Source organism: Peromyscus eremicus, chromosome 23 (assembly GCF_949786415.1).
Source record: "Peromyscus eremicus chromosome 23, PerEre_H2_v1, whole genome shotgun sequence".
Taxonomy (NCBI): domain Eukaryota; kingdom Metazoa; phylum Chordata; class Mammalia; order Rodentia; family Cricetidae; genus Peromyscus; species Peromyscus eremicus.
In genome coordinates this window covers 11,380,970-11,399,437 of record NC_081438.1, presented here as the reverse complement: position 1 = coordinate 11,399,437, position 18,468 = coordinate 11,380,970, and the positions used below count along the sequence as shown (strand labels likewise).

General features: G+C 44.0%; 1 protein-coding gene across 1 annotated transcript in view; it reads right to left on the bottom strand.

Moving 5' to 3' along the window:
• Hectd4 (HECT domain E3 ubiquitin protein ligase 4) overlaps positions 1 to 18,468 on the bottom strand; it is a 164,259-nt gene that overhangs the window by 106,831 nt on the left and 38,960 nt on the right. The window contains exons 2-6 of the mRNA XM_059249761.1: positions 15,866 to 16,383; positions 11,078 to 11,167; positions 9,794 to 9,924; positions 5,893 to 6,001; positions 3,196 to 3,334 (exon numbers count right to left, since the gene is read on the bottom strand). Of these exons, the coding sequence (XP_059105744.1) occupies positions 3,196 to 3,334; positions 5,893 to 6,001; positions 9,794 to 9,924; positions 11,078 to 11,167; positions 15,866 to 16,383 (987 nt within the window). The remainder of the gene's footprint in view (positions 1 to 3,195; positions 3,335 to 5,892; positions 6,002 to 9,793; positions 9,925 to 11,077; positions 11,168 to 15,865; positions 16,384 to 18,468) is intronic.

The following is an 18,468-nucleotide window of genomic DNA, read 5'->3' as shown; positions in this document are numbered from 1 at the left end:
AAGAAAGAAAGAAAGAAAGAAAGAAAGAAAGAAAGAAAGAAAGAAAGAAAGAAAGAAAGATGAAAAAGATGAACACCCAAGCAACAAATGCAAATAGACTTTAATTCCAGTTACATTTTGATAGAAAAACATTTACTAAATCCTTTGAATCAGCTATGCATGTATGTTCTAACATTGAAAACAAAATTTAAAAAGTAAACATGGAGTACATGCTGTAATCCCAGCACCAAGGAGCTAAAGGTAAGATCAGGAATTTAAGGTCTTCTGTGGCTACACAGTGAAGACCAGCTTGAGTTACATGAGATTGTGTGGTGATATATTATGTACCCTAATAAAATTGCCTGAAGATCAGACAACAGAGCCAGCCACTAAATTAGATACGAGCCAGGCAGTGGTGGCACGCACCTTTAATCCCAGCACTTGAGATCTCATGCCTTTGCTTGAGAAGCACACATGCTTTTAATTCCAGGAAGTAATATGGCAGAGCAGAGAAAGTATATAAGGTATGAGGAAACAGGAACTCACTCTCTTTAGGCTGAGGATTTCACAGAGGTAAGAACTAGTGGCTGGCTGCTCTGCTTCTCTGATCTTTCAGCTCTCACCCTGATATCTGGCTCTGGGTTTTTTATTAAAAGACTGTCTAAGATGCGAACAACAAAATTGTTTTGAGGGAAAAAAAAAGTCTTTAAGCCACATGTGATGGCACGCTCCTATTAACCCAGCAACTCAGAGGCTGAGGCAGGAAGACCCTACCCATGAAACACATATATGTACATACACACATAAACACACTCACACATATACATGTATACACATGGGGATGTTGTGGGGATGGTCAACATGAAGTTCTAGAGAAGTAATAACTTCAGAAATTCTCTTAGGAGATAAATTTCAAAACACGAACTGTATTTAACAGCTAGGAACCACATATTTATGTCCAAAGCACCTGATTAAGAAGAGCCTACCTAAATATGACTTCATAAATATGAAGGGGCATGAGAGAGACAGGAGAAGGAAGCTAAAAAGGAAAAGCAGAGAAAGAGAAGAAGGGAAAAGGAGAAAAGAAAAAAGAAGGCCCCGGTACCAAAAGACAGTACTAGTCCCAGCCCCAGCCCCAAGCACAGGAAGTGCCCTCCAGCACCAACACATTCATTTTTCACCAGACATTAGCACTTAAGATGAGAGGAAATGTCCAGGTGGTGGTGGCGCATGACTTTAATCCCAGCACTTGGGAGGCAGAGCCAGGCGGATCTCTGTGAGTTCGAGGACAGCCTGGTCTACAGAGTGAGATCCAGGACAGGCACCAAAACTACACAGAGAAACCATGTTCCGGAAAAAAAAAAGAAAGAAAGGAAGGAAGGAAGGAAGGAAGGAAGGAAGGAAATGATAACCAATAAAGATGTTGACCAAGTTTTAAAAAAAAAAATCCAGGCCAAGCCTGATGGTGCATGCCTTCTTGGGAGGCAGGGGCAGGCAGATCTCTTGTGATTTCAAAAGCCAGCCTGGTCTACAGAGTGAGTTCCAAGACAGCCATCGCTGTTACACAGAGTTTCAAATAAATCAATCAATCAAAATCAATCAATCAATCAATCAATAAATAAGAGAGAGAGAGAGAGAGAGAGAGAGAGAGAGAGAGAGAGAGAGAGAAAGAAAGAAAGAAAGAAAGAAAGGAAAAAAAGAAAGAAAGAAGACAATAGAAGAGTTGAAAAACTCAAATAAAAGCCACTAGAGGAGCAGGCTACTGCCTCCAGGACACAGTGAAGACAGTTTTTTTTGTTTTGTTTTGTTTTGTTTTGTTTTTTTTTTTTTTTTTTTTTTTTGGTTTTTCGAGACAGGGTTTCTCTGTGCAGCTTTGCGCCTTTTCCTGGAACTCACTTGGTAGCCCAGGCTGGCCTCGAACTCACAGAGATCCACCTGGCTCTGCCTCCCAAGTGCTGGGATTAAAGGCGTGCGCCACCACCGCCCGGCGAAGACAGTTTTTAGTCATTCATTTCTTTAGCTCAGCCACTAGTCTTGCTATATACATTGCAAGATCCAAAGAACAAATGCAAACCACGTTTGCTGACTGGTGTGGTGCCACATGTCTGTGTTCCCAGGAGAAGGCATAGGAGTTCAGTCATCTTCAACTACACTGGGAGCTTGAGGCCAGCTGGAGCTAAAAACCAGGTTTGGGCAGATGAGCAGGTGGTTCAAAGAGCACAATGCAAGTCTGACCACCTGAGTTTGAGCTTCAGAACCCAGAGAGGAAAAGAACCAACCCCCTGTAACCTGATAGATCAACTGTGGTATGAATGTACCAGACTCACACAACTGCCATGCTGGGTGACCCAAAACCACCTGTAACTCCAGCTCCAACAGATATGATGTCCTCATTAGGCCTCCATAGGCACCTGTACTCACAGGGTATACATTCACACGTTCACACAGACACACAGACACAGACACACACACACATACACAACTAATAAAAATTTTAAATAAATAAAAAATTTAAAAATATTAAGAACACACCCATGGGCAAGCTGGGTGTGGTTAAAGCTACTTGGTAATAAGTCTGACTACCTGAGTTTCATCCCCAGGATCCATAGGATGGAAGGAAGAGATGGACTCCCAGAAGCAAGTGTCTTCCCCCCAAAAAAATGAATGAATAATTAAATGTAACAATACAAATAAAAATAGCTATAAAAAATTTTAAATGAATACATTCATTTAAATAGAAATAAATAATGAACAAATAAGAAAGAAATGCTAAGACAAATTAAAAAGCATATTCACTCAAATCACTAGGAAAAGCCTAAAGGATAACAACAGAAAAGGGCTGTGCCAGCCAGGCAGTCGTGGCGCACGCCTTTAATACCAGCACTCGGGAGGCAGAGCCAGGTGGATCTCTGTGAGTTCGAGACCAGCCTGGTCTACAGCACGAGATCCAAGACAGGCACCAAAACTACAAAGAGAAACCCTGTCTGAAAAAAAAAAAAAAAAAAAAAAAAAAAAAACGAAAGGGGCTGTGTGCGCGCATGTGTGTATGTATGTGTGTGTGTATGTGTGTGTGTGTGTGTGTGTGTGTGTGTGTATGTGTGTGTGTGTGTGTGTGTCTGTGTGTGTCTGTGTGTCTGTGTGTCTGTGTGTCTGTGTGTACTGGATGGTATTACTTCTGCCTCCAAGACACAGAGAGCATGGTGCTCTGCTGCTTACCTGCAGTGTGTTCTGGTCTAGGACCTGGAAAAGGGAATGAGGTTTATTGTCAAAAGACACAGGGCGATGGAGGAGATGGCCACTGCCATACGCCACCCATCCTGGTTCCAGCTCCTCATTGCGGCAGTACACAAACCCTCTGGAAGACAAGAGATACAGGTGGAATGTCAGGCTGTATCTGTAGCCCTACACGGGTCTATACAGATACAAACGTTTCTGACCTAATCCTTTTAAATGACTACCTAGGCAAAATAGCTAAGAGAGAAGGAGCAGGTTTTATATTAACATCAGAACTGACAAATTACAGCAAACATTTAATTTCCATAATGATGAAAGAAGGAGGAGAAAAAAAATCAGAGAAAGGGTCTGACTTACTAAACATAACTCAACTAAAAACATCTCAACTACAGTTTGACAGAATTCACAGAAGTTATTTAACTGAAAGTCACCTTAAATGTAATATCAAATCTATGTACAAAAATGATTTAACCAGAAACAAGTCCATTTATCAACACGAATTCATGACACCATTGTATAAAAAAACCTTTAGGCTGTAATCAGAGAAACCAGGAAGTGATCATGAGCTCAGGGTTATCCTTGCCTACACAGGCAATTTGAAGTCAGGCTGTGCTATCATGAGACCATGTCTCAAAAAAAAGCATATTAGCCGGGCGGTGGTGGCTCACGCCTTTAATCCCAGCACTCAGGAGGCAGAGGCAGGCGGATCTCTGTGAGTTCGAGGCCAGCCTGGGCTACCAAGTGAGTCCCAGGAAAGGCGCAAAGCTACACAGAGATACCTTGTCTCGAAAAACCAAAAAAAAAAAAAAAAAAAAAAATATTAGCCAGAGGGCTGGAGAGATGGTTCAGCAATTAAGAGTACTGACTGCTCTTCCAGAGGACCCGGGTTCAATTCCCAGTACCTAGACTGCAGCTTACAACTATCTGTAATTCCAATTCCAGGGGACCCAATACCCATAGCAAAACATCAATGCACATAAAATATATAAAAAACAAGAGGAAGAAGAAGAGGAGGAGGAGGAGGAGGAAGAGAAGGAGGAGGAGGACGAGGAGGAAGAAGAAAGGAAGTCAAGTAGTGGTGGCACACGCCTTTAATACTAGCACTCGGGAGGCAGAGGCAGGTGGCTCTCTGTGAGTTCGAGGCCAGCCTGGGCTACCAAGTGAGTCCCAGGAAAGGCGCAAAGCTACACAGAGAAACCTTGTCTCGAAAAACCAAAAAAAAAAAAAAAAAAAAAAAAAAATATTAGCCAGAGGGCTGGAGAGATGGTTCAGCAATTAAGAGTACTGACTGCTCTTCCAGAGGACCCGGGTTCAATTCCCAGTACCTAGACTGCAGCTTACAACTATCTGTAATTCCAATTCCAGGGGACCCAATACCCATAGCAAAACATCAATGCACATAAAATATATAAAAAAGAAGAGGAGGAGGAGGAGGAGGAGGAGGAAGAGAAGGAGGAGGAGGACGAGGAGGAAGAAGAAAGGAAGTCAAGTAGTGGTGGCACACTCCTTTAATCCTAGCACTCGGGAGGCAGAGGCAGGTGGCTCTCTCTGAGTTCGAGGCCAGCTTGGTCTACAGAGTGAGTTCCAGGACAGCCAGGGCTACACAGAGAAACTCTGTCTTGGGGCGGGGGAGGGGGAAGAAGAAAAACAAAGGAAAGAAGGAAGGAAGGAAGGAAGGAAGGAAGGAAGGAAGGAAGGAAGGAAGGAAGATGGCTTGGCAGTTGAGAGTACTTCTTGCCTTTGCAAAGGACCTGAGCTCAATTCTCAGCACCTACATGGCAGCTCACAACTACCTGTAACTCCCAGCTCCAGGGACCCTGCATACACACAATATTAAAAATAAAAATCTTGTGCTGGAGAGATGACTTGGCAGTTAAGAGCACTTTTTGCTCTTGCTGAGAACCTAGGTTCAAGTCCCAGCACCCACATGGCAGCTCCCAACCATCTGTAACTGTGCTCCAGAGGATCTGACACTGTCTTCTGACTTCCACAGGCACCAGGCTCACATGTGTGCATATACATACTTAGATAGAGGCAAAATATTCATACACATGAAATAAAGTAAGTCTTTGTTAAAAAGAAGACAAATAGGGGCTGGAGAGATGGCTCAGCGGGTAAGAGCACTGGTTGCTCTTCTAGAAGACCCAGGTTCAATTCCCAGCACCCACATGGCAGCTCACAACTGTCTGTAACGCCTGTTCCAGGGGATCTGACACCCTCACACAGACATACATGCAGGCAAAACACCAATGCACATAAAATATAAATAATTAAATAAATAATATATATTTTTTAAAAATACAAATAAAAGTCTTTTGTTTTGTTTTATTTTGTTTTGTTTTTAGAGACAGAGTTTCTCTGTGTAACCCTGGTTGTCCTGGAACTCACTCTATAGACCAGGCTGGCCTCAAACTCAAGAGATCTGCCTGCCTCTGCCTCCCGAGTGCTGGCACTAAAGGCATGTGCTGACATCCAAGAAGACTTTCTGGCCAGGTGACCAAGCACCTCCATCACAGTAAAGCTGGAGCACTCTTACAGAGCAAGAGCTGGGGAGACAGGGCCTGCTTGTAAGCTCAGACTTGCTCCTTGGTCACTCTAAGAGGATCACGACCCTGGCTGGAGTCTCTTTCACAGACTTGTGAAGAGCTCCGGCCACACTGGGCAAGCCCCCCAACTGACCTGAGAGTGCCATGCAGTCCAGAGCCCAACTTGCTGACTCCTCTTCCAGCTGAGTTGGTAGTGTACAGGTAACGCCCGTCTGCGGTGAGGCAGCGTCCCAAGTCAGCATCTGAAATCAGTTCCACACACAATAAGGCTATAAAAATGCAAACTGGGGCTGGAGAGATGGCTCAGAGGTTAAGAGCACTGCTTGTTCTTCCAAGGGTCCTGAGTTCAATTCCCAGCACCCACATGGTGGCTCACAACCATCTGTAATGAGATCTGGTGCCCTCTTCTGGCCTGCAGGGATATGTGCAGACAGAACACTGTATACATAATAAATAAAAAAAAAAAAAAAAAAATGCAAACTGACTAACATGAATTCCCAATTCAAATAAAAATTTCAATGTTACCTCAACAGTAGATGGCTTGAACCTCCAAACTGAACACAGAAAAGGCATGTGGGAATTTGGACCAGTTTCAGGGACTGAGGACATGGTTATCAGCAGGCCACTCAAAAGGCCTGAGTCCATTTTGACATCCCTAACTGACTGGCCATGACTGACAATGAGCACTTAGTAAGAAGGGCTCTCGGGAAGCGGGATCTCATTAAAGGGCTGTGGGCCTCTCCATCTGTAACACAGGGTAAAAACATGTACCTCACGGGCTGCGCTGCAGCTAGCAGAGACCACACACAGCAGTGCACCTAAGTTGCTCTCTGGTGCCAAGCCAATGTTCCCTAATGGCAATGGAACTGTACTGTATAGTAATGGCAAATGTGGAACTAAATAAAATCATCTTCTTTGGACTTGCCATTTGGATACTCCAATTTTATCTGGAAAGACTGGCATGAAAGCATGACCTCCTTTCAAAAAAAAAATGTCTTATTACATTTACTTATCTATTGATTTAGAGAGAAAGAGAGAGAGTGGGGGCGGGGGTCAGAGGAAAATCTGCAGACTGTTCTCTCCTTCCACGTGGGATCCGAGGACCAAAGATGTCAGACTTCACAGCAAGCACCTACACCTGTTGAGTCATTTCCCCAGCCTACTTCCCTTCTTATAGCTCCCACCTGGCTACGGGTTCCCCACTCTAAAAAACAGTTTATGTGGTAGTTAAATGACTACTAACCTATTTTCCCAAGAATTTGCCTTAAAATGAGGATGTAGGTAAAATTTCCAGTGTTTGTTTTTATAATCTTTCTCTCATTGTATTTCAAGAGAGTTCGTCTGACTGAATGAAGCATGTCATACTAGAGGAAATTCAATGTCACATCACTCAAACCAGCACTGGATCTGGTATCATCATCAATTTTCAGTCTACTAATCTGAGAGAATAGAGACCTACTAATTCCTACAAGAAAAGGAAAAAACAAAGGAAAGAAGAAAAATAGTAAAAGTATATGATCATTTTAGAATATGAATTGACACCCTAAACTTCTTTGTAGTGTTTTGTAAGATTTATTTTATGTACCTGGGTACTGTGCCTGCATGTATGTGCACCATGGCATGTACTGCCTGCAGAGGTCAGAAGACAGCTATTCTCTGCCATGTAGGTGCTGGGACTCAAACCAGAGTCTCTGAAAGAGCAATCAATACTCTCTCTATATATCTTTTTTTGGGGGGGAGGGAGAGTTTTCCAAGACAGGGTTTCTTTGTGTAGCTTTGGCTATACTGGAACTTACTCTCTAAACCAGGCTGACCTCGAACTCATAGAGATCTGCCTGCCTCTGCCACCACCACCTGGTTGCAATCAGTACTCTTTTTTTAAGATTTATTTATTTATTTAACGTGCACTGGTGTTTTGCCTATACTCTGTGTGAGGGCATTGGATCCCCTGAAACTGGAGTTACAGACAGTTGTGAGCTGCCATGTGGGTGCTGGGAACTGAACCCCAGTCCTCTGGAAGAGCAGCCAGTGCTCTTAACCACTGAGCCATCTTCTCCAGCCCTGAAATCAGTACTCTTAACCTTAACCTTTGAGCCATCTTTCCAGATCCATTTTATTAATTAATTAATTTAGAGGCAGGGACTCACTGCAAAACCCTGACTGTCTTCCAATTCACAGAGATCCACCTGCCTCTGCCACTAGAATGCTGGGATTAAAGGTTTGTGCCAACCGCACCCTGTGGAATCTTAAAGATTCTTACTTGAAACTATTAAATTACATTTACTTGTCTGTCTTCAGATTACAAAGTCCAAGTCCTTTAGTGTGTGAGTCTGACAAGAGACAGGAGTGAAGGGGACCAACTAAACCAAACTGACCAGGAGTTGGTGTTTATTGAAGTAGAGGGATAATCCATGGGGTTTATTCCAGTGTTCTCACAAATTCTACCAATGCTACATGTTTCAGTACTAAATTACATGGAGGTGGAGTGGTGGTGGTGGTGGCACACGCCTTTAATCCCAACACTCAGGAAGCAGAGGCAGGAGAATCTCTTGAGTTTGAGGCCAGCCTGGTCTATAAAGTGATTTCCTGTACAACCAGGGCTATTACACAGAGAAACCCTGTCTGGAAAAACAGAGAACAAAACCAAACAAACAAAAGTTACCTAGAACTGTTCTAACTAGAGAGGCTGAGACAAAAGGACGGTTTGAAGAGAGAATAAAAAGGTCTTAGCTCCATGCAGAGGCTGGAGCCCATCCCTGTGAGCACTCCTGGGCCCAGCAGGTGGTGTGCTTCTCTGGCAACCGTGTGGGCCATACCTTCCTTGCCCCTCCTCTCAGGCCTCTCCAGAAGACAGTGTTATGAGAGAATGGCTCTGGGCCGTGAAGTACAGAGCTGCCAATGCTTACACTGTACTCTGTGCCTTAGGCTTGATGGGGAGGAGTCTCACAGAGGGCTGGGAATGAAGGGGTATGCTGGACAGGCTCTCGACCCCATACCCACCTACCCTGCACCGATTTCTCTGAGGCGCAGTTGAATCTTTCCGGAACAATCACTGCTCAGTGAGACACTCTTCAGGGTTTTTTCTTTCTTATTCCTATTTCATCGGTTATGTAACAGCTAATGGCATACTATGTTATAATGTTACAGTAAGTAATGTCATTATAATAACGGATGGCCAGTTACAATGACAAACCACTTTGGAAGCAAAGCCTACTCTTGGCAAGCTGTGCTGCCCAGCGGGAGGGCAGTACACAATCTTGAGCAGAACTGATGACCTGGGTGCTGTCTAAACAGTTGCAGAGCCAATGAGGAGGCCCAAGTCAGCCAAAGAGTCTGTCAAGTAGGTTACTCATTTTTGCTGAGGTCATATAATAAACTGGCACGAAACCCCATAAAACTGTGTAAAAGCCAGGTGGCAGTGGCACACGCCTTTAATCCCAGCACTCAGGAGGCAGAGCCAAGGGGATCTATGTGGGTTCAAGGCCAGCCTGGTCTACAGAGTGAGATCCAGGACAGGCACCAAAACTACACAGAGAAACCCTGTCTCAAAAAACAAAAAAAAAAAAAAAAAAAAAAAAAGTGTAAAAACACCCCACTTCCTACTTTGTATAAGGGACTTAACAGTTCAAGCTTCCTTCAGCCTTCTTTTGTCTTTAGGACAGGAGGGGCCATAATGAGCACAGTAAATGATTAGAAGAAATGGCATCATGGGGCGTGTCTGACCCTCTTACAAATGTCCACTGCAGCTTCAGCACCTGGGGAGCAGGAGCCAAGTGAAGTAGCCCATGTCACCTGCTAGGGTTCCGGGAAGACGGCCCTTGGCTAGGACAGTAAAGCCTGCCCGTCTGCTCACCTCCCTGAGTATCAGCCTTCAGACTGGCACTGATAAAGCAAACAACGAGCACACTGTATGGGGATCTTCAGCTCTTAATTAAAAGGAACTCAGGGCTCCAGCCAAAGCATTTGCCACAGTGATCTAAAAGCACTCTTCTCACATCTCAGTATTAATCCCAGGGCACCAAGCCTTCCATTACCTTTGCTCTCAGAACTGGAGCCAGTATTGCTGTCTGGTGCAGGCAGCATGTCTTCATACCCCCAGGATACTATGTGTTTTCCCCCGAGTAAACAGGATGGGGATCCAGGTCCCCCTTCCAAAAGCAGCAGCCTGTAAAGGGATGAAGGAGAATTGCAAAGATCCAAGAGTGCCATTCCAGCAAACCAAAGTCTACTTACCAGCTCAAAGAGCAAATGCAAATGGTTTAAAGAAATATACTTCTGAATAGTACTCACAGTGTACTTTAATGAAAAATTACAAAGCAATGCTTACAAAACTTTGGGCCAGGCAGATGGCTTGGTGGACAAGAAGCACTGTGCAAGATGATGGCCTGAGTTCAACCCCTGGGACAGATGTAAAACACCATACGTGGTGGTCCACACCTCTAATCCCAGCGCTTCCACCCACATCTAGAAGGGAGTGGATGGTGGCCCAAAAGCTCACAAGCCAGGTAGCCTGGAGTGTGTGGTACAGAAATAGGAAAGACTCTGACTCCACAAGGTAGAAGGTGAGAGCTGATCCTTGCAAGTAGACTTCTTCCACACTCATATCATGGCATGTGTACATCCACACACAGACACAAATAAATAAAACAAAAAACTTCAATGTCTTCAAAAATTTTAAATGTATCTGTGTATAAAATGTACTCATTCTATTTGTATTTATTTAATTATTTAGGGGGCTTTAGATTTTAGTAATATTGCCTCATGTAACCCAGGCTAGCCTTAAACTCCCTGGTCCTTCTGCCTCTACCTCCCAAGTGCTAGAATTAATGAACCTACACCACTATATCTAGTTTTATATCCCCAGCCTAAATGTATGTTTATTAAATGGACAAATGTGCATGAGGGAAAAAGAAACGGAGACAAGGAGGGCCATGTGTAGGAAGTACACATATTCAAATGATACAAGTGGTCTTACTGGATAATAAAATTGAGAGTAATTTCAGTTTCTTCTTTAAACTTGAACACACTGTCATCTCATAAGAATTCATCACAGACTAGGACTTGTTTTTAAATTAAAAAATATATATATACTCTAGGAACACTTTCACATCCTTAAGCAGTTAGCTATGATTCTATATTCATTCAAAACTATGAATTAGCAAGATTTAGTAATCTATGAATTAGCAAGATTTAGTAATCTATGAATTAGCAAGATTTAGTAATCTATGAATTAGCAAGATTTAGTAATCTATTTGTCCCTAAGAGCATCCATGTACAAATCTTGTTCAGAAGGACAAGTATCGAAAGGGACAGCTCACCTATATAAAACATCGGCGACAGGCAGGGAGCCCAGCTCAGTCTGTCTCTGCAGCAGATGGACTGTGTGGACAAAAGTCTTCAATGATCCCCTAAAGAGAAAAGGAAGGGATGGAGAAGCCACCCACAATGAAAACCAAGCAAGTCAGGCAGCCAGTGTTCATTTTATTAACCATAGGGGAGCTCCAAGATAGGTCTATCTGCTTCTTTCTACAGGTCAGAAAATGTGCAAACTTCAGCCATCTTACCCATGGCTCTGGTAGAACGTGAGTAGGGCTAACACAGTTCTGACCAGGGAGATCTTCTCACATTCCCACTGACACCAAATCAAAAGCACAAGGCTCAAGAACCAGGCACTTGGGGGGTCGTGTATTGACTGTTTCCTTCACCTCACCACCTGATCCTCAGGAAAGACATCATAGGGTGAGCCTCAAGTCTAACAGCATTTCCAAACCTGATCTTGAAGTCTTTGTTAAGTTCATCCACTTCACACAGCATCTCACTTGCAGGACTCACTATGCACTGATTTCCTCATGGTTCCCAAAGCAAGAGGCTCTGGGAAGTCTGGGACATCATCAGGATTGAAAAGAAGGTACTTTCAAGATACACACAACCTACCTGGCAGCAGGCCAGTTATAAATCTCCAGACCCTGCCAGACTAATGGCCACCTGGATCTGATGAGCTGACTGAGTTTGCTGCTCTCTTCTCTTAGGCAAGCCTTAATTGGCAGGTATCTTTTGCCTAAGCTCAACAGAAGTGGAGTGCCTATCACGAGACCTAGCAGGCTCGGGCTTCCTTTTAATTTGCTCCTTGCACTATCTCTCACATTCAAAGAACAGGATAAGGCAGGGAGGCGGCACAGTATAAAGGCACCTCCTGTAGCCTGGAGACATGGACACTGAAACTGGGCACTGCCATTCACAACTGCACAATCTGTCCTGTCACCTAAGTCCTGTGGATTCTCCCTCCTGCATCTGCTCAACAGGCACGACTCCCTAGGAGAGCACTAAGTCACACAGAGGGACACAGAACAACATTTGGAGAATGTAGAGCATTGGAGAACTCGACAGCATCCCAGCCTGTTGGTTTTAGTCACATTTTAAGAAGAATATGTAAGGCCCTTCCATGGCTTCCAGCACCTATATGATCTAGGTTAGACCAATCTCACCTCCTGTCCCTTCCAGTCTTCCACAACAGTCCAGTGACCCTTCTTTGCTGCCTGCTGCCCCTCTGCTCTGGAGCTCTCTGCTGCTGGCTCTTGTACTAGCTCTTTCTCATCATCATCATCCCCCCCCTCCCCCGGTCTTCAGTTCAAATGCCAGGTAGCCAGCCAATCCTGCCCCACCTCCATTTAGCCATCCTCTACCAAAACATCCTGTTTTGGGCCTGGAGAGCTGGCTCAGCAGTTAAGAGCACTTGCTGCTCTTGCAGAGGACCTGGGTTCAGCACCCACATAGTGACTTACAACCACTGGGAATTCAATGCTGCCTTCTGGCCTCTGCAGGCACCAGGCACACATGTGGTACACAGACATAAAATAAATAAATCTAAAAACATGTTTTAAAAACACCAATCCCGGGGCTGGAGAGATGGCTCAAGTGGTTAAGAGCACTGGCTGCTCTTCCAAAGGACCCGGGTTCAATTCCCAGCACCCAGGTGGCAGTTCACAACTGTCTGTAACTCCAATTCCAGGAGATCTGACACCCTCATACAGACATACATGTAGGCAAAACCCCAATGTACATTAAATAAATAAATCTTCAAACAAACAAACAAACAAACACACCAATCCTGCCTTCTTTTTCTCTGCTGGTATCATTCTCTGAAATGATACGTTACATGTATGTGGCTGCCCTCCTCACTCTCATAGAACTTCTGAAATTTTAGGGACTCTCTGCCTACTCACCATTGTTTCTTAACCACAGAGAAGAGTTCCTGGCATAAAATCAATGAGCATGAAGATTTCGCAGAATGAATCACCCCTGGACCACTCAACTGCCAGCTCCGTAAAATTAGAGACCTGAATCTCTATGGTCTAAGAGTTAGCAAGGCTCCTACATTCCAGAGAGATGTTAGACAAGTATTACTTGTAAGCCAGGTGTGGTAGCTAAGACCTGTGAACACAGCTGAGAAGGGAGAATCATGGCCTGCCTGATAGCCTTGGCTTACATAGGGGTTGGATTATATAGGGGACCCTATCTCAAAAAGCTGAAAACAAAATAAAAAAAAAATGTTAGTTATTTAATAAAGTAATAAGATTAGACACCTCCCCCCCAAAAAAAAAAGCCCTTTCCCCACCCCCGGGGCAGGAGAAACTGGAAACTTCCTCCCTGCTGGCTAGCTTTCATGGTGCTGGAAGGTACCAGGTGGGCTGCTGGGAGAGAAAAGCCATCAAAAGTCTTACTCACCTATGAAGACTGAGCAACACCCTACTGACCTGCCAGGAAATAAGGGCATGACTGCTGGAGGGAGAAGGGAATAAACAACCACTCAGGGAATTCACACCCGATACAGTAAACCCGGTCAAAAGCCTATGGCTGGTAGCCGGGTGGTGGTGGCACACACCTTTAATTCCAGCACTCGGGAAGGAAGAGGCAGGCAGATCTCTGTGAGTTCGAGGCCAGCCTGGGCTACAGAGTGAGTTCCCGGAAAGGCGCAAAGCTGCACAGAGAAATGCTGTCTCGAAAAAATAAAACAAAACAAAACAAAAAAAAGCCTGTGGCTGGGAAGATGATAGGCCCTAGTGGGAAAGTTACTACAGTGGTTTTGTTATGGGCAAGTTGTGCCCATCAAATTGTCTTCTAAATATTTATGTTTATGCTCATAACTTAATGCTGCTGCCAACTTTGGTCAGAGAACTGTCATTCTGCACTGGGTATCAGCTCAGTACTCATCACTCAGCACAAGTGACTGTTGGATGTTCAACCCTAAATGGGGCATGACCATTATCCCTCCAAGGCTCAGGGAACTCTTGGTAGAGAGGTACAAAGACAGAGCTGGCAAGGAGTGCTGTGAAATGATTATCTTCTGGGTGACATGACTGTGGTCATAAGGTCACAGCAGCTGTTCACTACTGTAGGAAACCTACACACGATGGACCAATCCACACTGTGTGATGGAGTGGAGAGGGCTCAGGAGGCTTCGCCCTTTCTGAGGCAGTTAATGGTTGCTGTGGGAGGGAGATTTAGCCATTGGTAAGGTACCCATGCCCCTATAAATAACCCCTTACCCACGCTCTTGTAAGCAAACCTAATTAAAGAAGAAGAGGGAAAGCAGGGGGAGGAGGAAGTGTTGGAGGAAGAATTTTCATTTTTGTGCCAAACAGAATTTGGAATCTCAAACACACACAATTTTAATAAGTATTTGCAGTTGAAATGAATTTTGGTTCATAATTAAAAAGTGAGTTTAATGATCCAGTGTTTAATAACGAAATGCTCAAAACTAAAAGGTTGATTATTCCCAGCATCCTGCCTAAAGATAGCACTGTCTAAGTGGGAATTTTCTCAAAATGGAACTTTTACATTGACAATAAATCTATTCAAGTCTCAAAATTGCTTTTTGCATATGCAGGAAAAAAAAAACCAGTCAATCTAATCTGAAGCCTTTACAAAGACTCTTCTTTCTGTATCAGCCAATGTCTCCAGAATGAAGCTCATGCCAGAGTGCACAATCAGCTGCAGTCTCAGGAGCTGGGACCAACCTGTGACAGCAGTCTGCTCCAGGCAAAGGAGCTGACAGTGTAGGATGATGCTACCCTGCCGCCTTAAAAATAACTGGAGAGGCAGTCAACTCAAGGTCAATTTTGAAGCTGCAAAGAGAAATCTTCCTTCAGGAGAGTTTCCCCACATATGCCTGGGTTAAAAAGGGATGATCACACCCTGCCCCTCCCCCCAAAAAAAACCTGAGGAGAAAAAACAAGTGAGTGACACTGGACAGGAAGGCCATGGTTGAAATGGGTCCCTGCCAGTGCACTCAGAGAGGAACAAGGCAGTGAACTTCCTCCTTACACATGAGGTCAGATGTGCTTTTGGGCAGTAGAATTACAAGCTACAGATGAGCCTGGGCACTGCAGCAGGACCCTGTGGGATGGGGAGGGACAACTCCAAGTCTACTTCCTAGTAACAGCATGTCGAGCACATCAGTACAAAGGACAACATGCTACTACATCTTTACACACACTGAGTTATCTTTCGGTTAAAGCAAGGCTCAGGGCAGCTGAGATGGCTCAGCAGGCAAGGGCACTCACTGCCATCCTGATGACCTGAATTCCATCCCAGAATCTACATGGTGGAAGAAGAGAACTGAGTCCTGCAAGTTGTCCTCTGACCTCCACACTCACACTATGTCATATGCACATACCCCACATACACAATAAATAAATGTAAAATGTTAAAAATATATAAATGGGAGTCCAGAAATACAATCTATGACTTAGATCTCACCAGGTGAGATCCTGTAATTTGTTGAGAGACTCCTTTATTGACAGACATTTAAAAAAATTTAACATCTCTACAACATTTTGCCTCTCCTTACGGGAGAAACAGACATAGCACCCTCTGCTGATGTGGAAGATGAGCCACTTGAGAGCAATCAGCTCCAACAAGGCTGCTGCTCCTAACTGTCATTACAGCAGAGCACAACACCAAAAGCTGGACTCATCAGGTATGACTGAAGCTGTGACATTCAACACTGAACACAGAAGCACACGCTGAGATACCCATGAAATACACCCAGTGCAAGTGCAGGAGGCAGAGGGTCACCAAGTGGCATGTTGTGTCATTTTCCTTACCTGGCACATGCCAAAGCCACCAGGGCAGCGGCAGCGTTCTCCTTCTGCTTGTGTGGGATGTGTCGGCCTGTGTCCGAGGTCTCCTCTAGCCAAGAGCACAGCAGGGTTTCTATCCCATTGAGACAGTCGGCAGGCTCCTTGGTCAAGCTCAGAGGCTGACAGTCACGCAGGCAGTTCAATAGCACCTCAGCGGTTATGTTACAGAGGGAGGGGTCTGTTCTACTCTGGGACTGAATAAGGGGGAAGACCAACAGGAGGCCCACCCGGGACGTGAAGGGCGCTTGCTCAGGTTGCTGCAGCAAGCCCTGGCGCTTGAGCAGGGCCAAGGTTTCTTCATCACCCGAGCCTTCCCTTTCATGCTGCTCCTCCAGGGCCAGCTGGCGCTGGGCATTCCACAGTCCACGCAAGGCATTCAGGCGGTATTCCAGCAGGCGGGCATATGCATTGCTCTGATTGCCACAAACAGAGCGCAAACGTTCTGCTAACTCCGTTGGGTTCTTGGTCTCAAACGTTAAAATCTAAAGAAAAATACAATAGAAAAATGGGTATGTACTGCCTTCACCAGTCATTATGGAAGCAAATGTGCCAGTAGACTCTACAGAGTTCACAGTGCCAGGCATGATAGATAACACCTTTAATTCCAGCTCTTGGGAATTACATAAGATCTACAGCCTGGGCTACAGACTGACACCCTTCTCTAAAAAACAAAACAAGGGGCTAAGGAAACAATTCAGTGGACAAAGTGCTTGCCTATATATATGTGTGTGAGAATCAGTTTGGACCCCACCATATATGTAAATGCTAGGCAGTCATGGCAGCCCACCTGTACTCTTAAAGTGCTTGGGATACATATATAGAGAAACCATTAGCTAAATCAGTAAGTTCTGAGATCAACTAAGAGGCCTTGCCTCAACATAAAAGGCTAAGAGCAATCAAGACACTTGATGTCAACCTCTGTCCCCAAACACACACACCACAGACACACATAAAGAAAAAAAAATTATAAAAAGTAAAAATAGTCCACAGCAAAAATTATTTCCATTCCAACCAAAGAGAAAACATGACCTGTAAAGTTAGTTCTTCACCGATGGAAATCCCTGTTCCAGGCTTTTCTGGTAATGCTCCTTCTAAAATCCAGAATAGAGCACCCAGACAATGGCTCACCAGTAGAGTGCATGCTTAACCTATTTTGGTACAATTCTCAGCACCAAATACACACACACACACACACACACACACACACAGCAGTGCTGGCCAATAATCCCAGCACTCAGAGGAGGCTGGGGTAGGATGTTCAAGGAAGAGAGCGTGAGGGGGTACTCAAATCATAAAGGCATGGTACAGAGATCTAGGATGCAGGAACATTGCTTTTCTCCAAGCCTTTCCCATCTGATTTTCCCCAGGGCCAGGCCCAGCTGCTCTAGCATGCTTGTGTGAGCTCTGTATCCTGAACTCCTTTGCTTTCTCATCTTGAGAGCACTGGCTCTTTCTTAGTTGAGAATCTAGAGGACACCTCCTGAGGTGTCCATTTTGGTAAGAAAATAATGGTAAATATTGGACACATAAGAACTGGATGAGTCTTTATCACAACACAGACAAGTAATGGATAGGCAACAATAAGAACAGAGTGCACCTCAAGACCAAACAAAAGTGAACAGCCAGTCATTTATTAGTGGGCATTCTAGGCTTGAAGAATAAAGATCACATTTGTTTTTGACAATCCACTTGGTAATGGAAGTTAGAGACTTAATACTTATAACAACTTAGGGTTATTTAACTCATACTTATAGTTTGATCTTCTTCCTTTCTTTCTTTTTCTGAGACAGGGTTTCTCTTGTGTAGTCCTGGTTGTCCTGGAGCTCTCTGTAGACCAGGTTGGCCTTGAAATCAGTGATCCACCTGCCTCTGCCTCTGGAGTGCTGGGATTAAAGGTGTGAACTACCACCGCCTGGCTCTAGAATAGTTATTTTTCAAGTCAGAGCTAACAATGTAACTAGAGTTCTTGAAATAGAATTTTAGATAAATATACAACATATTGAATAGTTTTATTATAGTTATTGCTTATATTAAAATTATAGTTTCAGCTTATATTGTTATTAAATGTTATTGTTTACATATTATATTTATAATTTGGAGTTAACTATAGATTCTTTTATGCTTATCAGTGTGTTTCAGAAACAATGTTGGAGATTTCTAATAAGAATAAATTGCTATTTAATGGTACTGAGTTGCTTTTCGATTCTTGAGTTCAAAAAATGCCTGTATTGAATTTTTTTCTAGTTACTTCAGATACTCTAAGTAGATGATCAGTGTATGGAAGTAAAAGTGTACACATGTGGATTGTATAGCCATCATACCAGGTGGAAGAAATCACAAAATCTGAGTTATAATTAATCAAGTATTACATGATCTATGCACTTTAATGGCAGTTGTGTCTACTGACTTGGCAGCATCCAGAGTTGCCCATTAGATTTCAGTATCTCCACTGCAGCAACTGTCAACTTCAGATCCTTCAGTTTAAAGGTCATAGTCGTGGCCCAAAGCCATTTCCTGCAGACGTCCTACCTTTGGGTTTTAGTAAATCAGCTTTGGGGACACTCTAT